Consider the following 26,074-nt stretch of genomic DNA (forward strand, 5'->3'; position numbering starts at 1 on the left):
TTGCTCTGAACTCTGATGGTTAATTTACTTACTGCAAGGTCTGGGACATTAATTCATTAAGCTACTTAAATAATGAGGATATGAGGCCAACATACAGCAACAAAACCAATATAGTTTAGATGAATAAGTCACAAAATAGCCTGTTTGGTTTTTTGTTTTCTTCCTTGAGATGCCCTGTCTGCTGTTTATTCCTTCTTGCTACGTTGGTATGGGATATACAGCACAAGTGGAAAGGTCCAGCAGTTAGAAGAGGATCTGCTTGAGGTGAAATGATAACTGAATTATTAAACAAAGAACATAATATAATAAATACAAACAATGTAAAAAATGCAAAGTATTTACCGACGTGGACAGAAAATATAAGTAGCATCCTTACACCAGAGTCCAGTCATCAATGACAAAGCAGAGGCAGTTAAGCCATAAAGCAGACATATGTGAAAGCAAAATTTGAAACTAGATTTGTAAAACAGAAAAAGGAACGATATTAGGCTATATCAGATAAAAGGCACTAAGCAATGTGATAGTTCCTCTGTGCTAGAAAAATTTTAAAACACTTGCATTCAAAATAAGATGAAAAATGCTCTAAGATTGTTTCTGTTTAACATGTATCTCTTTCCATCAGCTTTCCCTAAATGTCTATTTCTGAGACAGGTAAGCAAATTAAACAAATGAATGGCTATCACTCACATACTAAGGGAATAGAAGAGAAAATTAATTGATGCAAGTACTTGAAAGTCAACTACTACCATGCTTATTTTGTATATAAAAGCAAAATGTGAAAAACAGGGCATTTCATTATAGGTCCAAACATCTCCATATGTGTGGAATCACCTATAGGTGACCTGGCCAAGTTTTGCAAATGAACTACCCACCTAACTTTACAGGAAATTTCAGGTTTTTCTGTCAGCATAAATACAAGAAATTTTCAGAAAGCAAATCAGTGTACAGACTCACTCATTCCTCTTTAGAACATACTTGTAAAATAATTAGGATAGTCTCTTGCATTTAAATTGCTATACTAAATAGTCTGAAATGTAACTCTATTACAAGAAAAATTAATTGTGTTGGAAGCATTTTGTGACATACGGTACCATTGTTTTATCAGCATTTTGCTGTTCCCACAACTTCTCCTGACACCAGTTCAATCTGTTCTGGGCACTTGCTATTAGAAAAACAGTAGTCTCTCTCAAATCACAAATATTCACATCCAAATAACCCAATAATATATTTGCTCAACACTTAAGAAGTCAATAATCTGGAGTGGAAGTAGGATTAGTTTTTAAGTCCGCAAGTGATGGTATCAATTCTGAAACATTTAAACATTAGTTTACAAATATTGCTTATAGCTTAATAGCATCATAGACGTAACTTCACAAAGATATTGGCTCTAGACAGTAATTATATCCTCAGCCTAATGTTGCAGTTAATGGACATACACATTTCAATGATAATTGCAATGCCTGAACATGATAATGTGCCTTTATTAGCAGCTACAAAATAAAGCTCAGTTACAGCCAAGTGCAGAGCTGAACTATGCTAATTATTTATTTTTAAGACTGCCTGATTTGTGGTCTAAAATTCTAAAACAAAATAGCACAGCACTTTACTTAAACCAGTGCTTTAACTGCAAATATGTGATTAAATAATATCTATATAAAGATTCATGCACTTTTCAGTTGTAATGAGCAATGAGCCAAAAGATAAGTTAGTAAGATAAAGGTGTAGGTAACTGAACAGCAAATAAATTACACTTAAAAAAAAAAACACAGCACTTTGAGGATTTAAAGATTTTAAACAGCATTGCAAGAAAAGGAGGAAGACTAGGAGTATTTAATGTAGAATTTAAGAGAAGAAAAACCAAACCAAAATTTCCCCAAGTAAACACAGAAGGGTGTTGTATAGTCCATGAAGAAAACCACATTGATTCCTGCATAAAGCAGCCAAGTAAAACATTACAAAACTGAGGATATGTAAAATGAAGAATACAACTCAACCTGCTGAGGAAACCAACATTTACGACTCTGTAAAGTTCTTAGGTGTTTGTCTTTATGTCCCGATAGGTTATTTGTTGTACAGAATGCCTAAGTAAGAGAGAAATTTAATAAAGAGTTTTCTAAAAGTAGTTAAAGAATAGGCACCATGTATTGTGATTTAAAGTTTGCCAGGGTGTAGTAAGTAAAAATCGCTGCCTAGACCCGTGAAATCAAATGTCACAGATTCTAGCACAAATGGTTTGGGTTTGTTGTTGTTGTTCTAATTTAAAAATACAATAGCAAAAAAATCTTGCACTAAACACTTAAAGAATCCTTCAAAGTAGTAGATTCCTTCAAAGGAATCGTTTCGTCAAAGGATTATTTTTCACATGAAGCAGGATCGTTGTCAGTACAAGCCACAATACGAAACTTGAAATAACTCTACATGTTTACAAGCAATGTCACAATTACCTTAGCTTGTCCAATCTTTGGGCAATTAAGGGAAATATTAATTCAGGAATATTTGCTGATAGTTCTTTCTGCTCACGGCAGGATAGGAACAATGACAGAAAACATGAAAGGAGATCTGCCTGCGTAACATTGACTTATGTCAACTTTCTCTATCTCCTAAGCCTGCTAGAAATTGCTAAGCCAGTCAAGAAGTCAGAGCCTCAGAGAGGAGAGAACCAAACTAATTCACGTACATAAAAAGCAACATTTTTTTCTGAGGACAATAAGAAAAAAACCCCACACTGATAAATCTTTGGTCCAGAAAATGGATGAATTCTCAACACGGAGCTGTTGCAAGCCAAACTATTACAGCAACTCCAATCCCACAAACAGATCCTACAACTTAAAGTTCTGAGCTACAGTTTTGGCTGATTTTGTGGTTGTCTCCATGCTAGCAGACAGATACTTAGTACAAGAAACATTATGTGTTCTCATATCACTTTTGCACTTCAAAGCTTGGGAAACAAGATTTTTCTTTAAAGGTACGACTAAAATAATCAGGAAATGACTCGTCAAATAATACAACTGTATTTGTCCACTTCAGCCTTATATCTCTCCTGGCACTTTGACCATACTGAATGCTGAATGTATGTAAAATGCTTGAAATCTCTGTGAAATTTAAGTTGGTAGCTTGTAAACTCTTCAGTTCTATAGGTAAGCTTAATATCTTCCTTGCTCTATTTCAAAGCTGAAAATGTTGAGAAGAGGAAGTTCACAAAAGAGGTCATTAGTAAGATTTCGTAGGATGTTTGTATCAGTTCTACAGATTTGGAATCACCCACCAGTATAATACCTACTTAATTTCATTTCTGTACTAGGACTTGACTGTTACATGAATTTGGAGGCTCTTCCGACCAGTCTGTCCCTCCTATCACTTATCAGGAAAAAACACATACCTGTTGTGTTTGATAAAACAAACCCATTTCTGCTCATGACATTCAAATACCAGTGATTATATTTTTCTTCCTGAAACAATCACTCTTCTCAGAATATGCCACAGAAATAAGTTGTACCCAATTCTCACTATGATGCTTCCTTAACAAACTCTAAGTGTTAAACTTAAATGAGAGGCATTTCATGCAATCTGAAAAATATTCGGTTCAATTAAAAATAATTGATGCATGGTGAAATAATTCTTCCCAAAGCTGCTGTAAAATCTTCAAAAAATAAAGCTACTTAATAATTTTCATCTCCTACAGGCTAGAGAGAAGCATTATTGCATATTAAAAATTGGAGTGTGGTTTTCCCAGAGGTAAAAGAAAGTTATTAAAACAACCTATTTATTGTTGATATAACTATCCATTTGTGCTACACAAAAACTAACACTTTCAGTACATTAAAAGAAAAGCTAATTAAGGCATAATTAGTATTTTCTATGTTTTGATAATTAAGGGTTAGTTGGCTATTTCTTTTCAAATTCCTATTTGATGTACCCCAACAATGTCTTTAATGAGCAGCTAACAGTATTGAATCCCTGATGGCTCAGGAGTTTAGTGACCACTACTACATTACTTTCATTTATCACTGCCTCTTTACCTATAAATTAAAGTAGCCCTGTAGCTATGTTGATCTACTTTATATCAATTTCTTCATCCATATCAGCTGAATATGTATGGCATTAACCTCATTTACTACTTTGGAAAAGCTGAATTAAAATGAGATCTAATTTCTAGTGCACAGAACAATTTCCAAACGGCCTGCTAATTTCCAGCACCTGTCAGCATTGTGATCTTCACCTCATTGTAATGAAATAAAACAGTATATATATTTTACAGCTCAGAAAAGGATAATCATTCATAAGAGGAAAGATATCATTAATCATGAAGACACCAGGACCCAGAATCTTTTATGACACATACACAGATCAACACCTTTACTTGCAAAGATCCCGACTAAAGTCAGTGCGACTGCTGCAGATCTCCAGGTCCTACATTGTGCAGCGTGAAAAGGAGTCACGTTCTGCACAACTAGGTATTCATTTCCATTCCCTCTCCCCCCAGATCATGCTTCTGTGTCTGCAGGCCATGTAATCAAAGAAATATACATATACTGAAGAAATATCAAAATAACATAAGTCAACAGAATACACATTACACATTAGAAGACCAGCCTGTGTTCAGTGGTTAGATAATACCTAGTTACGTATGGTTTTGCTTTCAGCTACCGCAAACAATGCATAGCAAGGAAATTATATTTTTTCTACCCCTCTAAACACACTGTAGTCTGAATTCTAAACCCTCCAGACGTTGTTTTTATCAGAATGCAGATCTACCTCATAATTCAGATCTATAGTTTAAAAGCTTTAACAACACATACAGCTGCAATCCTAAATGTTAATACAGTAACTTCTTTATATTGACCACATAAGGCAATAAAATATGTGCTGGATAGCATAAGAAATCTCATTTGCAACCCCCAGCCCCACTTTATAATCACGCTTCAACTTAAATCTGTAAAGGCTCTTTATGACACAATCCACACTCCTACTTCCTTCTTCACTCTTACCTGCCCCAGACTGGAAACCAGCCTGGATCCAGAATTCCAGCTCCTACTTTTCTACCTTGGGTCCCTATTGCTTTGACTTAAGCCTGGGCAGAAGCAAAGCTGGGCCGGTGAGCTTCACCTCGGAAGTGTCCCGCAAACTAGAGCCACCTGCTACCAATTAACTCACCTCCAGACTTCTCTAATCACATACAGAGCTACTGTTTAATTAGAAGGAGCGGAACAGGGAACCAATAGTTGCCTCACAGCGCAGCAAAAGACTTTACCTAAAAACATTTTAACCAATAAATTCCTTTTTATATACAAACCAAACACCAGCCTCGCAAGCATAACTATTCTGGTTAAGATTAAGGGTGGGATTTCTTAAAAATTGTTCTGCTTATTGAAAAGCTGAGAACAGAACTCCAGAAATAATCTGTAATCAGGCTCTGCTAAAGAGCAGAGCTCAGCCTAAAACACTTGCTATTACTAATGTTTTTAGCACACTACCCTTATCAAACATCTATGTTTCAGGAATGGCAACAGTAAGCTAAAGGCGTAATTCTAGTTAAATAGCACCACATGCTGTAGAAAGTAAACATGACAAGTACAAAATAAAAATAAAATCCTTAATCTCAGTTAGAATGCCAAATAAAAAAAGGAGTGTAAATAAGTGACACGGCAGACAGTTCTATACCCTAATTCTAAACCCTATTTAACACTTATTAATTACATTAATATTTTAATGTAATTTCTTTCTCACGTATAAAGCCATTGTAACAGTCCGCTAAATACTTTAATTTACAAGCACAAAATATTTAACAAATAAAACCATTCAACCAAGAAATTCAAGATGCAAATGAACTAACAAGAAAAAGAACCTTGTTTCTGTATGCACGCATTTTTCAAGAGCACACTATTGGAATAACTCTTAACTGTACCTCAAGAGAAAAGCATCAACCAAAACCACCTTTTTAATGAAATCACTATAAGCTGTACAGATATGAAAAAGTGACCACTGTCAGGACTCCAGATTATGAAGATGCTTTACTGTTAAACTTGTTTCATGGTAAAGACACAGTTCTAAGTGAATGTACGAAATTTTAGTCATTAACTTGGCTAAGTTGTATTTCTTATATTAATTGGTAAAATTTATCCAACAAGTTACTCTTGGCAGTCTCTCACTACCCATTACACAGAGCCAAACACACCCACCCATGGCATCGGCCTAAATTAGCATCCCAAGTGCAATTAGTATTGTTTAGCCTAAATTAGCATCCCAAGTGCAAAAATCTTGACCTATATTATCTGTGTTACCAAATACACTCTGCAACAGCACAAGGAGCAGACAGAGCTCCAGATCTGGTCTGCCTGTCCCAGCAAAGTAAGAACTTGCACGTAACTCACCAAGTGCCTGCTCCTTAAGTGACAACTCTGCTCTAACCCATGATAAAAAAAAGCAGCTAAAACACATTCTTAGCACCTCCAACTTACATTTCACACTTGCCATGGGAAATTACTTGACTTGGCAGAGATGTCACCAGGTAGTCTCTCTAAACTGGAGGCTATCCAGTAACAGTCCCACCTGTGCCTGGATAAATAAGAAATATTCCTTAGCATGGAAGAATGAGTGAACACGTGCTTTGAGCTGGAAAAGCAGTCTGTCTCCTCTGCCAGCTCTTCATGTTCGAAGACACTATAATTCCTGTCATGCTTGGTACTCATATTCATTTTTAAATGGTGGTAATGAGTTAATTGAAACATGACAGGCTAAAATAAAATCCTGATATAACTGAAAAATTCCATATTGGTGGTTGATTAACATAACATATAGTACAAATAGTAGGGCTCATTTCCCCCCTAAGTACGCTTTTCACTCGCTAAGCCAGAGCAAACAACCATAGTCTTACTAAGAAGCATGAGATTAGACCAGTGAGGCTTCTGGTTTATCCTGTACTTTATAGAAGAATGGATTAAGTACACCTAGACATAAATCAAAAGTCCCCACAGCATCTTGGGTAGTACACACCAGCACTCCGCTATTGGCATACTTAAAAAGCTTCCTCTAGGCCTTCCTTGCTACAAATTAAGTGAATTACATCCTGTCTTTTCCTTGAAGGGCTCTGAAAACATCTGGTCACTGGCTTTTCAAGAACAACTCTTGACAGCCTTGATTTTTGTCCCAGCCCAGTATTCTATTTGCTAAACCAAACCAAAGCACTATCTTCTACATCTTACTTGCATTGTCATACTTTGCCATTTGTCTCCAGTTTTCTAAAAGTGTGGTGCCCATAACTAGACATATTCTTCCAGCTGAAGCCCAGTAAGAGCCAAATATACAGAAATAAGAAATTCCAGCACCTGACACAATATTGCTGTTGCTACATCCACAAAAACAATGTATTTTTCCCCCGTGTGCAAAACCAACACATACTGTTGAGTTACCCCTGCTTGCAAGACACTCATCTCCACAGCATTTTCTGAAATAATACCGCCTGCTCAGAGATTTCCCAGTGGTAGTTGTAAGCGGAAATTTTCATTCCTAAGGATGGTGTTTCACCAGCATTTTAAACTTTCAGGTTATTTCTCCAGCTTATGAAGACCTTTCTAATTCAAATCCCATCCTTTGCGATCACACTTCCCCCCAGTCTAGTGTCACTTGTGAATATACATATATAATTGCATAGTTGTTGTTATGTTAAAGTTATGTTAAGTCTCATTCAAAACAGGAATGTTTTCTCTAACAAAGAACATGTGTTTGCTTTTGCTGTCAGGAATCAGGTTTCAATGCAATATTACACTCTTACAGTGACACACTCCAGCAATGCTGGAGCCACCACAGACAGAAACAGAAGCTACAATGGCTTTTCCAGCCAAATAATTTTCTAGAACCCTGCCAGCAGCCAAAGCAGCAATAGGCCACAAAAAGAGGACTCTATGAAGGCCAAGTCATATCAGCATTAAAACAAACTACATATTGATAGACAAATAGATATTAATAGTGCTGTACAGTATACAGTCTAGTATTCAACAGAAATATAATACATATATTCATTCAAAGGTCTATCTGATCCAAAGGACAGCATCTTGATGTATTATTTTCATGTTGGGAATGTAATGGTACTAAAAGTGTATTACAGCACCATGGAAGAGATCTCCAAGGTTTTGCTATTCTTCCTTAGACAGCAAGTCTCACTGGACTGTTTAATAAGAATGCATTAATTTACCCAGCCAATTTTCTTTTTCTATAGTGAGTTCGCTTTTATTATATACACGTTTGTATATTTACACAGAAGCCTTGTTCTACAATTTCATTAGACTATTTAGCTTTCTCTCACCATTGTCTGTTTTTCTGTATGTAAGCATATGACCAAATAGAGAAATATTCTCAAAAATTATTTCAACATGGCTGAAGCATGCAGAATTTCCATTATCCATTCTGTAAATAAAGCAATTCAAGCAATCCTGAATATTTATATAAATGTGTATTAACTTAGTCAGTTGATATATGTCTGATTTTCCTGCTTCCAAGTGTGAGCCTTTTTATTGCATATTAGTAGATCGCTGCCAGCAAGACACAGTACTGGAGGATTTACAACTGTGAGGGTAGAATGCCATCTGCTGCTATACTTGCTGCTACAGCAGGATAAAAACAGAAGAATTGTTACAAGTGCTGCCTTCTGCCTTCCTCTTAACTGCAAAATGTGTACAAGCATCTCATTTAGTTTTATTAAAAATTAAAAAAATACAAACACCAAAACCAGGAGCTCAGACACCTTCACACACAGCTTTTGTTGTAAGATCTGGTAAAATAATGTGATGTGGGCCATGGGATTCTATCAATGGAAATGAGAGGCTGTTTTACCAGGCCTACTAGAACAAAAGTGGAATTTGACTGCAAACTAAATTCTATCAGGAGATAAAGTAATCTAAGCACAAAATTTAAAAACACCCCACACTTTGAAAATGCATTTGCAATGAACTGTGGAGTTGCTAGACTGGGGCTACAATTTAGAAACACTCCTTGAAATGTTATGCACCATCAAAGCCTTGCAAAATTCCCACCTTCCCAGTCTGGTTACATACAAGACACATCATAAGCAAAGGCAGTATACGGAATATGATATATTACCCATTAGATTTGTGTCCACTTATCAGGCCGGGGGAAAACCAAGACAATAAAACAAAACAACACAAAACCATTTTCTTGAATACTTCCTACAGTTTTCCCCCATGTCCTTTCAGTAAAAGTTAATTCTTTCTGTTCAAAGTGCTCTTCAATAAATCAAATGGAAACACTAGCCAGCATTTTACTCAATAATTAACCATTTAACCTTCCGCACACAATGCAATTGCAGAGACAGTCTTATGGTTATTCAAAACACAAGGCTGAGCTGGATAAATTAATACGTATTGAATTCTGGTGTAGCTGGCAAATGTTCAAGTCTACATTTTTTCCTACTGACAACGGAGCTCCAGGTGATTAAGTATAAATAATGCACTTCAGTATTTTGCCTGCTGCTTCACCCGCATACAAACGCTTCTTGCAGTGTTCTGTAAGAGTGGACACAAAAACCTCGGGTATACAATCTCCTATAGCAATCTGTTACAGCATACTAGACATTAATAGGGTTTCCTCACAAAGTTACACCTCCAGCAGCCAGAACACAAGGTAAAAATCAAAAGCCTCAAAACCAGACAGAAATTAAAAAATAATCTGGGAATTACAACTACTGTACAGCCGTGTGGCCTTTGAACTGCCGCCAGCAGGAGTTTTGCTAATGAAAATACCAGGAGCATGAGCACATTTTTACGGTGTACCTTCTGTTACTTCGCATTAGAGCAGGGCACCAGATTTAAAAATAACAAATCGGCTTTGACAGCTGAAAGGAACACATCGCTTTTGTGAAGAAGTAGTTCAGTATAGTGGAAAACTTTATTTTTAACATTAAATGAGGACCATTCAATAAAGTACAGTTCAAACATGAAGGGATAAAGGAATTCTTGAGATTGGGACTGTGCACCAGAAAGCAAGGACCAAGTACTAGACAAGTAAAACCAAATCTCCGTCACTGTCACAATTCTTGCTAAAGATTTGCTTGGGGCTCCAACAGAATTCTTGCCGTCTTTCTCAAGATCAATTGATCTCATCTTACTGACATTCTCTTTATAACATCTATATTATGACTGTCCCCTACAGTTAAGGTGAATTAACTGCCGCTTCTTCAAAAATACATCTTACTTTTCCCTCTTCCCTATTTAAAATGCAGAAAAGCCAAGTAATGTGAGAAATACAGTGGAAACCACATAAATGAGTAACTGTCAAAAGAACAGAACTATTAAAAGAATAAATCTTGTGTACCCAGCTGTGAAATATAACACAATATAGCAGAACCCAGCTAAATGTTTGAAATAAAAAATTGAAATGCAAAGTAACCTAAAATTGTTTAATGAACATAGCTGTTAAAATATTAACTCCTTGCACGCCACCACTCAAAAGCACACATGGTAGGAAGCCCGTACAGATGAACAACACATAAATAACTTGTCTATCTGTCCATCTGTCCATCTAGCTAAGCAGCCACCAGCTGAGCTCAACAGCTTTTATATGTAACATATATTAGCAGGTCAATTTATTCAAAGGCATTTTGATCTTCAATGCTGTGGTTTAGAGCAAGTATTTACCTTTGAGGTGTGCTGAAGCTGGTCTCCAACATATGTTTTTCGGAACTGATCCATGAACCAGAGAACTGCCAGTTCTACTTTTTCATTACTAGACTGTGGTAATTGGGCATCCATCAAAGACATCAGCTGAAAAACTCTTAATGACAGAAAAAACCCAACATTTTCAGGAAGAATTCTCAAATTAAAAGATATTGTGACAGCTAATTTCTCTAGGAACCCATCCGCCATTTTTTGTTTGCCCAAGTTTCTTCTAGGATTTTGATTTGTTTAGATGCAAATTCTGCTAATTGATGACTAATAAACATAAACATCAACATAACGCTTTTCTAATTATTTTGGCACTTGAAATTTTCTCAGAAACATGTGTTACACTGTGGTGAGTTCGTAAAATGTTGTTTTCTTTCTTACAGCATCTATTCTGTGATGAAAGAAACAAAGAAATTTGGGAAGCACGGGTATCAAACTGCAAGTAAGAGATGTTGAGGTTCCCTGGGAATTGAAACTATTATACTTAGAAATAAGTTTACACATGTCGTATATAATGCACTGTCTGCCTTGCTTCTTCCCACTTGTGTCTCTCCTAAAACATCTGAACAAACACATATTTTCTGACCTAAATCCCTCCTTTGTGTGTATGTCCATATTACCAGAGCTGATTTCAAAGAATTGATTTCAGCCTATGTCAGCTAAGAAAATTTAATACATTTTTTTAAAGGAATATTCCCTTTATTTAATTTCCCATGCTCTTCTGCTATCTATTCGTTGACATCCTAATTCCCTAGCAATTCAAAAAATTACTCTCACCTTTTGCCAATTCTGAAATATATAATCACTGCATTAGAAGTCAGTAGCTACTTCATCTGCAAGCCTGTATATTAAAACCTCTCACTTTTAATAAAAAGATAGTGGAAGATTGCTAACAACACAGAGCCCCAGGGTAGACTAGGAAGGCAAGAAACAAAAGTGAAAATGTACAGCTTCTTACGCAATTCTAAATTGTGTGCCCTTTTTCACACGTTAGCTAGTGGATGTAGATAGCAGGATCAAATATGCACGCCCTTTTAAACATCCTTGTGGGTGAGAACAGGGAATAGGAAGTTTTTGCCACATATTTGGGCTTTGCCACAAGGAATACACATCATTCACAATAATCCCTAGCTCACCTCTTGCCCTACAACTTGCAGAAAGAAGGCTCTAGTACATACATTTAAAATCTAGGCCTCCTTTTTTAATTCCAAGCATTTTTGTTCTAAAATGAGTCTAAATTTTCAATGGTTGACCAGCAGTTCCTCCGCACTTCTTTACCCACAATAATTAACGTAAAGGAAGTAGTACAGAAAATAATAGCCGTAACTCACAACTAAGAAAATTAACAATTGTATACAAGTATAATGCACACATGAATACAGGCAGCTACATGGGCATATCTAAACACTGCTATAGTTAGAGACACATTTGCCTTTAATCTTCTTCCCTTCCTCTGAAGCATAGTTTTCAAATTATAGACCTAATGACTCTTTCACTGCCCTGGATGATGACACTGAAAAGGTAAAAGCCACTGGAACAGTCTTAATCCACAGAAAGTCAGTACAGTCCCTGAGCAACCACCATCCAAGAACTGGACAAAATTTGACTCATTAAAATTCAAAATATCTGCTTATACTAAACATCATTTAAAATAATCAAAATAAATAATTTAAAACACGCAATACTTACCGACAGGATAATTCTCCATCCATGGCATCATGTTCGTCGGTACTAGTGTATGTTAATCGTCCTCCCACAAAAGCACCCACAAAATACACAAGCCATGCCAGCCGTCCTACCATTAAAAAGAAAGAAGAACGGTTACCGGTTATAAACCATTATGCTAACACAATACACCTCCACAAGGTATCAGCACTTCTATAAGGTATCAGACTGTGGAACTCTGTCAAGAGAATGGTTAGGTTTCTGCCCTCACTGGATTTCAAACTTAACCAGACAAATCAACACAAAATTCTGAGCAGAACTGACAGATAAAGTAGAACAGCGTATTAACCTGGACATGCTTATAAATAAAACATAAAAGAAATAACCTAGAACACAAATTAAGCAAACTCAGCCTGATAAGATTAGCTATGCAATTAATCTAGTATCCTCACTTGCCTGCTACAAGTCACTTCAAGGCATGGAACAATTCTATATATACTGGGTCTGTTACATTTACTTATAGCATTAGGAAGGAATTAAGACTCAATACGATGTACTTTTTAGTTCTATTTCAAATAAAGATTTCTTTGTCATATTAAACTAATATCTGAAGTCTGTAATTTTGAAAGTTAGAAGAGATCTGCATGTAAGAAAATACTGATGTGATAAACCAGACATATTCTTCAAGAAAAGAGTTTGAGAGCTAGGACAGAGTTTTGGAGGTCTCTGTGGACTGTTCTGTGAAAGGGTTTGAAGGACAGAGCTCATCCATTTCAAGCCATGCTGCTGTGCCTTCTCATCTCCCAGATCATTTAGCTGTCAGTTTTCCCTAAAGCACTGGCAAAGTCCTTATCAAGTACAGCACAATGTAAGGCTCTTCATTTCTGAAAAGCTGTGTATACATAAATAAATCCTTCAGTCTATGCATGTAGTGTATTTTGTACAGGCTTTCGAATAGTGCAACACTGCTTCATAAATATGGAACTCTTAGTTTACAAACATGCAACTCAGGAGAATTCTTCTGGCAGTTCTCTGCTGGAAAATCCTTTCCAGATTGCAAAGCCTGGATGATTTTAATTTCTCTGGCTCATTAAGGTGGAATATCTTTAAATCTGACCTACTGATACCTATTGAAGTCACATAGTTTCCTGCTTCAGCTTTTTAAGCTGCGAATCCAGTAACTAACAGTATCCCCCCTCTGGAAAGATGCAGTATTTTCCCTAAAATAGGATGAAAACTAAGACCTGAATAGCAAAGTGACATACAGAACTGTTAAAACTTCAGGATACCATTAAAGGTTTCTTCCTCAACTGAAATGCACTTAAGACTAGACAACAGCACAGCTACTTTTAGACTCCATCTTCGTTTAGCAAAATAGACTTTATAATAAATTCAAATGAACTGCTTGAAAATATCAACCCATTGAAGACAGCTCGGAACATTTTCCGTGTAAGTAAAACCAAGTATAACCAGGCTTCTCAGTAAGTGAGATATTTACGTAAGCCAGATGATGTCTTGCTCTCATTGCTGGGATTTTACCAAGTGATGACAACATCACTTACAAGAGAAGACAATACCCCGAACAGTGTCTGAACACATTTGGAAGTGTAACATAAAGGATAACTGCAGATAAACAAATGAAGTTATGACAGTAAAACAATATTCTATCTTGGATGTTTCTAGGTACATGTCAGGACTGCTAGATGCACAGTATCTACTGAAACCTTTGAGGTTTTATTTCACATTTGTTTCAAATCTCTGGCAAAATACTCTTCATTTATATACCATTAAACTTCACTTAATTTCCCTCATGCTTTGCATTGTTTTAATTTGAAAAACACAGAACAGAGAGCACTGAACGCTCTACTTCCTAAGCTCCTTCACCCAGGAACCATTAGCAGTTCTGAGGGGTTCCAATATCTTCATGGCCTGAACACAAGCCTCTCCATCATACCTAATTCTGGTTCAGTCAGAGGTATATAGTAAGTGCATTCTAGACATAAAAAAAAGATGCTGAGACTAAATATACACAAAAAGATAATGCAGAGTATGCAATAACATGCAGATGATTTCAACACAAGCCAAGGAAAGCATTCAGACTTATCTTAAATCTCACTCCTATGAAAAAAACAAACAAACAAAAGAAAACCAAACACACACATGAAGATGTAATACATTCTGAGATCTGCAACATAAAACACTTTGTCACAGGAACAAGTGTTAACTTTGAGACAAGATATATGAGGAAGACCTCCAAACGTCTTCTCAGATTGTTACTGTTCCGTTCCTAATAATCTGGTATCAGCTGCCCAACAGCCACCAGATTTCCCTATTTCAGGACCTGTGCTTCTTCACAAACAGGACACTGCCACACAAAACCCCATCGGACACATGGCACATCGCAGCACAAACCGCTGTTAATTTAGGACATGAAGAGAATGCACTACCATTAGCAAAACACCGAGGAGCTGAAGCATCCAACAGAACAGGCATCGCTCAAATGAATTTAGCATAACCAGCTACTATAGAACGGCCATTTGAAGATGGTATCAAAACCAACTGTGAAGTGGCACCAGCTGGCTCAAAGAGCAGAGCCACCGCTTTGGCCAATAATATTTTTCAAAATAAAACCATGTCTTCCTTTTTACAAATTGTAGTAGCTAATTTTTAAGTGCATATTTTTCTAATTATAGCCCTCTTCTCTTAGCACAATATCAACTGATAGGTATGACTTCTTTCCCTCTTTTATACCTTTGCTATTTAAAACTTTCAGTGCATTTGCTTTTGCAATTACTGAGGCAGACAACATCTTTTCTTTTAGAAAATAATTATTGCTGTAATAATCTGTAATTATGGTTTACAACAGCAATAATCCCAAAGAAATCAGTCATTACCATAGATCACAAGTAATCATTAACTACTGTTAATGACCCATTTCTTGGGGATTATTGTTTTAGTAAACCAGGACCGCATGACTATTGATACAGAGAGCAAGACAGTATAATAAAAAGAGATCTTAATATTACATTAACTTATTTTGTAACATTAAAAGCCATTAAATATCTAAATTTAACTATGTATATCTAGGGGATAGCACAGTTATTGTTCAATATGAGCACAAATGTTTAGTTTGCAGAAGAGAAACACAATATTTAAACTGCATCGAATGTTTTCTAATGCATAACAGCGACCCCCAGAGCACCGACACCGATTGTTTCCCTTCAACCCCCCCATGACTGGAGAATGCCGCATAAATTCAGACTGCAGCTGGTCAATGAAATCAGGTCATCAATGAAAGTTCTCCCAAACAAAAGTTGATAGGTGCATGGAAGAAACTGGAATTAATAAAAAAGTAGGAGGTCTTCTATAAATTAGTGAAAAAATGCCTCCTACATAGAAGAAAAATCAGGATATTCAAACTGCTATCATCAAAAGAACAGCAAAATAAATCACAAGTATTTAATAGCATGCAAAAAACAGTTGTATTATGCAGTAACCTGTCTCACCTTTTCAAAACAACACCATTTATCCATGTAAAGATGCAACAGCCATAGTATAACTATATTAGGAAAGAGCCAGTAGTTATAAAGACAATTTAAGTGAGACACAGAAAGGACTGAAATAGGTATATGGAAAAAAAAAAGGTACATATTATTTTTACAACTTACACTACGATAACTAACTTGAGTTTCTTGAAAATTAGGTAATTCATGTTAACAGAGCTATACAAAATAAATTAAGGTTTTTAGTGTTAGATTATTTTTTGAGAGACAGATAAATGCAAAAAGAATGAAAGTTAACATCTTCATTTTCAAAAAATGTTCATCAAGTTGCAGCTGATTCCCTCGAGGGCAACTCAGGTATTAAAATGTTGATTTTTCAGAAATTAAGAGTTTTTAGAGCTCTCATGTCTATATTCTAAAGATGAAACAAGATGTTAAAACAAACACATCAACTGCCAATACATCCTATTTAATAAAAGACAACTAGTGACAATGTGGTGTAAGGTGACTGGGATCATTAACTTCTAGTTTGAGAAAAGGTGTAGGTATATCTGCCATAAGATCACCTCTCTTTTTCATATGCAAGTATATGGTTATTGGCACATAATACACAGGCTAAAAACTAAATTAAATACTAACCTTCCTGAACTGTGATTTCTATTGGATTCCTACTAGAAGAGTGCAATAGTTTTTGATAATTTTGTGCATTTTGGTCAAACAACTGTACAAGAAGTGTACAGGTCTTTTCGTATTCACACCTGCTAACTGTGCACAGTTGCTCCAGCTGCTGGAAAACTGTAGCTGTATCATCCAGTGGATCTTCTAAGCCATCTCTGGAATAGACATTAAAAGTAACCATTTAGCCAGTATTGCTTAAAAGCTGATGCTGTTTTCCCATCCAGCTCTTGAATCACTGTCACTGAACTGCTGAACTATAACAACCCTAGCAGCTGGTGAATACAACAGACACACATAAGATCTTGTTTTATTTACATCCATACCCTTATGCATCCACACAAAAACAGAAGAGTATTCTATTTGTGCTTTCCTCATAATACCTATTTTAAAAAGCAAGGAGAGGAGATGAGGCTGGTTGTATGGACACAGAAAGGTAAATCCTGAAGAACTAAGGCCCACTGTGCCTGAATAGAATATTAACAAGCAGCATCTTTCTCAGAGGGACGAAAGAATGGAATACTTAGTTGAAAAGAGTTTTTTATATTCATCAGATTAAGCGCAAGACCATGATACCAAAGCCAACAGGCAAGCTGCAGTAAAATTCCATGCAACTGCTTTACAAATCTTTATTTTCTTCCACTGTAAACAAGCTGTGACCTTATGGAACAAAGAGACAGATAGTTCTTGCTATGAAGTGTAACTATACTCATTACACAAATCACCATAGGAAAGGTTAATTCATCAGAAGGTTACCCTTTTGTTGCACAGGCAACAAACAATCTATGGGTAAAGATAACATTCGAAAAGCTAACAAAGGTAACAGCGCTAACATCCAAACTTAGATATACAGCAGCTGGAAATCCTCATGCTCAAGATGGGCTGAAAGAGACCTCTTCTCGGGTATTTACAAATATTTGAAATAAAAGTTCTTCTTCTAGTTATAGAAAAGCATCCTTCTGTAGATACTTTGTAGAAGAACCATTAGTTCCTCACTCACCTTTACTGAAGGAGGAGAATAGCTATTCAAACCCCCCAAAAGTTACTTTCCTACATTGGTCCAAGCTACTTGTCAGGCCTTAGAACAGGCTGCCCAGGGCAGTGGTGGAGTCGCCATCCCTGGAGGGGTTTAAAAGGTGTCTAGACGAGGTTCTTAGGGACATGGTTTAGTGCTAGAGTGAGGTTGTGGTTGGAGTTGATGATCCTGAGGGTCTCTTCCAACTGATTTGATTCTATGATACTTCTTTCTCTGTCTGAAGGGCCATGGATCCTGAATGGAAGGTGGTGTTATCCACTATACTGGTTTGTAAGAAAAACGGTCATTCCAGAAAACAGAATTTGTTTGCAAAGGCATCAATTAATCTCCTGGGACCAAACGGAAGACGTCTTATGAAACCAGCTCCCAGACATCCCATGTTTCTCAAGAATGGCCTGGACGTTTGATATTAAAGTCTGCATTTGATGTTGCTGTCTACAGAAATGCCACAACTGAGGATCTTCAACAGTTAAGAGAATAAAGACAATACCACAGTGGTATACAAATCATTTAAAGCTAGGAATGGACACATGCCAAAAGTATTACCAAGGCTGTCAGGAGAGCTGACTGGTCCTTGTATGTCCTAGCACCGGAACATTGGAAGCTCCCCTAGATACTATTAATTATTTTTCCTGAGACAATGATAGAGAAGCTCACGATTTTGAACCACTAGGAACTCAGTCTTTAACATACCTGTGGTGATAACATAAATAACACCACCTACAGCTTAGTCACTAAGCAGCAGGATGACAGGTTATGTAATTTGCAGACATGACATTTTGGCTGAGACAAAAGCATAGCGGTGGTAAAGTTGAATGCACTTCCTCACACAAACTGAACAAACAACATCATTGCAGTAATGTAAAACTGAAAAGGAAAAGCAGATATGCCTTGTTCTGCAGTCCCATATTCTGGCAGGAATTCATAAAAGCCCTTGGAGAAAATTAATCCTTTCAGCAATCTAAACACTTCTTTCTTATTTGCTCTATTATAGTGCGGACTACAAGGTCATTTAGTTAAACTATTAAAAAGAAGATTTGAAGTAAGAAATTTTAAATCGGCCAGTTTCAATCTTGCCACTCTCTAGCTTGCTCCAGTTGATCTCACCCCTTCTTGTGCATGGGGTTCATTCTGCTTTCCCCCACCATGGCCATACAAAGGGACTCATCAAGAAAACATCTCACAGCTGAACAGCATACTTCATTTAGATAGTCTTAAAAAAGGTGAGGGGGGGAATAGGTTTTTTTTTTTCAAAACATGAAGGTACACAAGAAGGAAAACAATTAGAATTTACATTTGATTTTGGCCTGGATTCAATAAGCAAAAGGAGTAAAACTATATCAGCCAATTAAGATACTCTAAAGAAATCACCATGTTAATTAGAGCCAGTGTACTTAGATTTTAAACATAGCCAAAAGATAATAATGCCAACAAATCAGAAAATCAAACATTCCATATTAGAATTTTAAAGTTGTAATTCCAAGTTTACCTTATAACTACAGGAACACATTCCAGTCTAGAAGTAATATAAGCTTTTGTTATCTCAGGTGCATACGTATCTAAGAGGTGGGGTTCTGCCGTTTTCACAAAGGGTACAGACGCCACCAGTCTTTGCCACAGAGTTAGCAAATAATGAACACTATTTGGAGCAAACTCCCAGTGCTATAAGAAAACAAAACATACTTCTGTTAAAGCAGCCCAGTGTGACATTTTAGTTGTGAAATATGACACTTTTATCTTAAAAAGTCTTCTTTATTCACGTAACTACTGAAGGAGCCAGTTGGAACAGAGACACACTATGACACACATTATAGACCAGATCCAGAATTACTTGCATGCATGCTTACCTCCATCAGGTGAAATCCATGATTCAAAACTCAGAGCTAGGCCTAGGTTCTCAGACAGGGCATGGTGAGATTAAAGTGCTATAAAGGGCCCTTCAAAAATCCTAACTGCTGAGTGGGAAACTGTCTAGAGCCACCTAACAGGAAATGTAAAGAACAGAAATGCACCTCTGCTTTCTTTTCTAAGCCATGGAGCTGCCATTGGCAACTCAGAAATTCAAATGTCAAAATCTCCTAAGTGTCACTATCTTCAGCTGCTATTCTGAAGACCGGAGAAAGACTCTGCAGGAAATTCTAAAATGACAACTTCTGCATTACTAAAACAGTGTGCATGCCTTTACCTTGGTGTGCTTCAAAAATCAATCTGTAACATTTTTAACGCTGTGAGAATCCTGATCCTGTGATGTGTATCCTTCTTATACAGATGTGGGTCCCTCAAAAATTTAGCTATTATTCCACACAGCTACTGCATCCAGCTCAGATGGAAACTCTGTGCTCCAGCAGATTACTATACGGGCAACTGCATGTATTTGTACATATACATGCACAAAAGCAGAACTCAAGAACCTAGTCAGCATAGGCACTTCAAAGTTTACATGGGAGCACTGGTGTAAGTATTTTAGGGTTGGATAAAGAATTTAGTTTGTTGGATTTTTTGAGACAGTGAACACTAAGGCTGGAGGACTTACATCCATCTATCCTCTACTTCAGTTGTCATTTTCTTCTTTAAATCTGCTCCCATTAATAAACTTCATAAGAAGAGTGGGAACCAGTTCTAGACAATTTAGAAATCTGAGTTACAGCCCCGACAAAATATATTTGTAGGTATAGACAAGCCTCACTCCCTCCTCAAAAAGCACCAACACAGAGAACCAGGATCAGTCCTCTCTGTCATTCAAGAGTTGAATAGAAGAGAACACTTCTGTATATATTCTTACCTGTAGGCTAGTAATAGTAAAATTTGCTATAAGTTGGATGACTTCTGGGTAATCTTTCACCATTACTAGCTCTCCTAGTTGATAGTTTGTCTTTAGCCGAGCCAAAAACCGACAGAATTCATGGTAATTACCTGGATTGGATAAACCCTAAATTTGAAGAAGAAAATTTTAAAAAGTTAACAGCTTAATCTGACAGAAATTTTATGAGTGTTATTGCTAATCGGACAACAATTTTATTTGCATAGGCGTTTTGCTTTGTTTTGAATACAAAAATCAATGTCTGGCTGAAAGTGGTTTTAATAGATCCAGTAAATTAATGAAGACTGTAACTGGAAAAAAATCAAATCACAGCTGTGTTAGCATTTCAAATAAATAAAATGAGAAATAAAAAGATACCTGTGGATTTTCAAGTATTTGTTTCACTCCTTTGGTTAGATTACCAAGATATTTGGCACGTTCTGGATTGCTGAATAAAGATCGCCTTGTAGAAGCAAACTGAACTAAACAAGAAAGTGCCTGAAGAATAAAAAAAAATACTGTAAGACTTAAAAAATTAAAACTTTCAGAATAATCATCTCTTAACGTTTGGAGCAATCCAACCTACTGCTGTGTGTAGTACATTCTGTGTCTGAAGATCATTTTTGCAGCAATGTCTATTTGATCATTGAACACAAATATAGCTTAGTTTTAAAGTTCCCTTTTACAACAGCTGACTAATTCAAAATAATTAGGTGGATGTTTGCTATGTGGTTGAGTAGTGCTGAATTGGGGGAGGAAGGATTTGAATGTTTTCAGACTCAGAAATGAAAACTGGGGCTGAAGTTCAAAGACAAGACATCGTGACTGGGCACTGAGCCAGGGGACTCATAACATGCTAATGCACAGAAAAAACAGGGTCTTTTGGACAAAGTTTAGATGTAAAAAGACCGTTTTCCCTAATTAGTTGAGTGTAAATCATTACATGTCACTTACCAACTGAGACAGCACTGGTGGAAGGGAATGGTACAAATCAAAAAACAGGTCCAAGGTCTCTGGCTCCAGGAAGACTACGGAAAAAAATAAATTGGTTTTATCACTCTCTACAACCAATAATTCATTATCTTTATTTTAATAGAATCACCTTATTTTTAACAAAAACAATAAGAATGAGATAGCACTGTAGTTGAGACTCAACAGTAAATAGATGCATTAATTACTTCCTTGTACAATATTAAACAAAGCACAGTTCTCTTTTTATCACATTAAATCTATCCTATAGCTCATGAAGAATACATCCCTTAAACTGCAGATGATTCAATACTTTGTCAGTTGCTTGCAGAACGCTGTTCTGTAACAGATGTAGGTAAACTGATTTCTTCAGCTTACTATACTATATTAGTACGCTAAGACATGTTCCAGATACTAAGGATTAGTTTATTCTGTATTTAAACAAATACAAGTTCCTATCCTGAAGTCTACAGACTGATAAACAGGAAGAAATTTGTTAAACACTGAGTAACCAATTCACTGTGGAATCACATCTAATGACTATAACATTACCATACTTTGTGAAGGGGTAACAGCAGGGTAGAAAAAGTTCACCCATAATTCATAAATAAGTAATCTCACAAATTAAGTAATATTTCAAAGTTGTTCCATTTATAAGCATTGTTTTATATGAAGACCTATGGAAAAAAAAAAGCATCACCTAACAAAGGTTCATTTCCTCAGGCACTCTTTGTGTTTAATGACTAAAGGGACATCCTTCCATCAACTCAACTAAAATCTTGGGAAAACCTGTCCCCTTCTCCTTCCTAGAGGGTCTTGGGAAATTACTGCACTTGCCCAAATTCAGCCTTTTGTCAGGATTCCCCTGCTTGCCGTTACTAGTGCCCTTCATCCCTCACACTGCAATTAGATTAATGGTGAAGGAATGCAGTTGGGCATGGAAACTGATGAAGAACAGTATCATCGAAATAAGGAGAAATATCAAACACTACAGAGTGTCAGGCTATGCAGGTAAGCCAGACTTAAACCTCCCATCTCGGGTATGGGAAACAGTGTAGCAGTTTTAACTAGACCTAACAGACTTCCAATCAGGCTCGTCTACTCTGCCAAGAAGCAGGATAAATTAGCCTACAAGGAGCTCCACGCTGCTAGGGCTAAACCGCCTCCGTTACCCAAGGTAATTTCGTTAAAGCTGGCTTGGACATATTTATACTAGACCGCCATCTGCACTGTATAAGCCCACAAAGTCAAACCTCCAGAGCCTAAGAACCAAGACACAACCCTTCTGCTGTCTTCATTAACAAGCACACAGAGCAAACAAGCACACTAAAAATAAAAATTCACACAGATTTCTCATCAGGAAGAAAACAAACAAGACATGCTACAAATGCTGTACCTCTTTAAGGTGTTCATATGCCAGGGATGAGAATAATATTCTTTGTCTAATTAGAATAATTTGATTTATTGTTAATATTTATGTTACCGACTACATTTATTCTTTCTGTCTGTATAAAGAACAACAGCAAAAGTGTGACAGAAATAGCAAATGTTCACCAATAACTCACCAGCAAAATGCTCTACTCTATGTTGAAAATTATTTTATTTTTGCAAGTATTTTCATTAAAGAAGTTACACAATCCACTGGGTATAGACTTCAGACTATTACCAGTTACAATCCTTTCTTACTTGCTCTCCAGTTTGTTGGGATCTGCACAGTGCACAGGTCATCTGCAGATTCATCAGCTGAATTTCCAATGAAATCAAAACTAAGACAGTTAAGTACAAGCTTCAGAAGTTGCACTGCTAGACTTTGTTGCCGTTGGTCATGAAGGATTAAAGGTTTTGCCAAGAGCTAAGGAGAAAAGAAATCTTGTCAGGCCACCTGCACAGAACACACTTTAAAAACAATTTCAAAAAGGAAAATGTTTGCATGTAAAACTGCGAAGTTCAGAGCAAGAGAACACAGACTAAGCCAAAAATAAATCCTTCAACAGCAGAAGGTGCAGTCTTTCCTTAAAGGCAAGGGGGAAATAATTATTATTATCATTATTCTTTTAGCAAATACTGAGATGGTGGGCCCAGCAAAACTCAGATACAATTAAATTAAGAAAAAAATATCCCAAAAGACAAGCTCAAATTTGGATAATTCATGCTTCAAGCAAGATATAAAGAGAGAGAGGTGGCACAGAAAAAACACTGAAAGCAAGAGAGGCATGGAGGGAAGAAAACTGGAATTTTTGTCTTCGAATGTTTTTTGATCACTTAAGTTTGACTGGGTGTCATGTAATCTGTTTAGGTGCAGAATTCATCAAGTCAGAAAACATTAAGGACTCCAATTGGGACAATTAGGATGTTAACACTTTAGGTTCAGTTATAAAGAGCCTCACCTCCTTCAGAAGAGAGCACGCAAGCATCATTATGTCCTTTAGAGCGGCGGCACAGAATGAGGTAGCTATTTTCCGATGTTTTGCTGAAGACCTTGAATAATCAACCTAAGAAAAGTTAGGACATAATAAAAAACCGCTCCCTTCTTTTCTAAAACTATATGATGGCAGATTAATTAATCTGGCAGATTAATTATTTGACACTAGAAATGAAAATTATGGTCTGTATCAGATAGGGTATGTACCTGGTACAGGTAAAGTCCTTGCACAAAGAATTTCTTGTCTCTATATATTTTGGCAGAGGAAGGAAGGTGTGTTAATCCCTTCACGTCTCAGAAATGCTTCTCCAATCATTTCTATGAAGGGCACAAACATTCAACACACTGCTTTATCAGCAATACATACAGACGTCCCTTGCAGAAGGTAAAAAAAGCAAACACGCTTACTAGATTCATTTCCTGAGTCAGTTCTGAGAGAATCATTACTCCTATTATATAATGGTCCACAGTGCCCTACAGAAAACAAACAAACAAACAAAAGACAGGATTGCTCAAACATCACAGCTTGTATTTACTATCTTCCAACATTTCTAGAATCAAGAAGAATGTTTAGGCTGAGCTATTCTAAGCTGTTTAGAAGCCTTTCATGCCAAATTCTATCAACGTTAATAGAATTAAACCTTCCAACTCCCTAATTAGCTCTGGAAAAAAACCCTAATTCTCTTCCACCACAGTGGTATACAATATATTGGTTTGAATTGAATGATATTTTCCAGCTGTGAGAAGTTGTGTCTAAAAAGCAAGGCAGTAGGTGTCAAGTATCTGCACCTGAGGGTGCAATCTGATCATCACTATTTAAGTTCCTTGGAATGTTTCAAAATTGAGATACAATGCATAATTTTGCATTTAATTAATAAAATTTATCTGTCTTCACTGAGCTACCATAAAGCATTTATAGAAAAATTAAATGTGCTTTGTTAAAACCGATTAAAATCAACTCAAATTAGGCCTTGCCATTGAGTCAGGGGGAAGATCTCTGTATCTACTTTCACAGCTGCAGTTTGCAGCCTCAGCTTCCCTGGCATCCAAAAAGCCATGTCATCCTTGTCAGAATTTTCCAGGTATTTGTCACAACCACACTCATTTTGCCCAACTCTGAGGATTACCCGAAGTTCAATTAATGAAGAATCTGGCTAACTACCAAGGGGCCTGGCTTTGCACTGACACCTAGTCTGTGTTATCACTTGCACCAAAGCAAATCAAAAATGAAAATTTCAAAGAAGTCTCAGGCAAAACCTATATTGTTGCCCTCTCTGCATTTGGTAAGATTAAATATTTTATACTGTAATTTGAAAGTACCTTTCTTTTACATTTCAAATTCTTAAAACAGTTGGTTTGAATGTTCATTAGATGACACAAACCTGCAAGCACAGAAAACCCAACCACCCCTGTTCACAGGTGTGAAAAGCTGTGTGGTAAATTCAACTACTAATGCCTCTTTCTGTATTAAATCACACTCAGATTCACACTGGATGAACTTCAATCTGCAACACTAACGCATATGTATTTGGAAATATCATATGCTAATTATTAACATCTCTTAGTGTTGTTTCAGGATTATTTTTGTAATTTTTATCTACAATTCAATTCACTAGTAGATCTATGGCTTAATTTTCTTTTCTACGGGAATTCTTAATTTAACTAAAGAAATCTCTTAAGAAGCTAAATTTCATATTTAAATCTCTATTTTTAATGAGCTACACGCTGAAGAGTCACACTGCAACCATTTTAATAATAAATGCAAAATCCAATTACATTACGTTCATAAAAATAACTGCAAAATGGTGGAGAAGTATACTTGAGTTTGTTTTTAATAAACAGAATATTGCAACTTATCTTTTATTAGACATTCCCAATGTAACTCAAAATGTACATTAACTTGAACAGTATTATAAACAAAGTAAAACTGAATAACAAATAAGAAACTCATTGGCAAGAAACAAACTGTTAACTTGTTGAGTTGCCAGGAGCACCAACACACACACATATAATAGATCACTTTGCAAGTACGATAAATCTCCAAAGAGCTTAAATTTTCTGATTATTTTTTCTCAAAATAAGTACTAGGCTTTACATTCCCATAGACACTCAGAAAGATTAATCTGTATAAACTTTTTAAGCAGATTAGCCATCTCCCAGAAAAGTTTTTAAGAACCATTTTATACATGTTATACATATAAAATAACCAAGTCTGGCTACTAACCTATGACATCAAACCACTTTCTCCAAAATTCCTTCCCAGAAGATGCTGTATAGCCTGTATCTTTAGCCACTGCGTCTGGCAGTACTTTAGACTGGACATGTAAA

At 36.4% G+C, this 26,074-nt stretch overlaps 1 protein-coding gene across 1 annotated transcript in view; it reads right to left on the minus strand.

Annotated features, from left to right (window-relative positions):
- Positions 1–26,074, minus strand: part of RANBP17 (RAN binding protein 17) — a 148,275-nt gene that overhangs the window by 115,298 nt on the left and 6,903 nt on the right. The window contains exons 5-14 of the mRNA XM_082063400.1: positions 24,155–24,220; positions 23,712–23,816; positions 23,011–23,176; positions 21,310–21,383; positions 20,734–20,853; positions 20,338–20,484; positions 19,045–19,217; positions 16,484–16,677; positions 12,366–12,471; positions 10,650–10,785 (exon numbers count right to left, since the gene is read on the minus strand). Coding sequence (XP_081919526.1) covers positions 10,650–10,785; positions 12,366–12,471; positions 16,484–16,677; positions 19,045–19,217; positions 20,338–20,484; positions 20,734–20,853; positions 21,310–21,383; positions 23,011–23,176; positions 23,712–23,816; positions 24,155–24,220 — 1,287 coding nt within the window. The remainder of the gene's footprint in view (positions 1–10,649; positions 10,786–12,365; positions 12,472–16,483; positions 16,678–19,044; positions 19,218–20,337; positions 20,485–20,733; positions 20,854–21,309; positions 21,384–23,010; positions 23,177–23,711; positions 23,817–24,154; positions 24,221–26,074) is intronic.

This window comes from Streptopelia decaocto, assembly GCF_964273445.1.
Source record: "Streptopelia decaocto genome assembly, chromosome: 12".
Taxonomy (NCBI): domain Eukaryota; kingdom Metazoa; phylum Chordata; class Aves; order Columbiformes; family Columbidae; genus Streptopelia; species Streptopelia decaocto.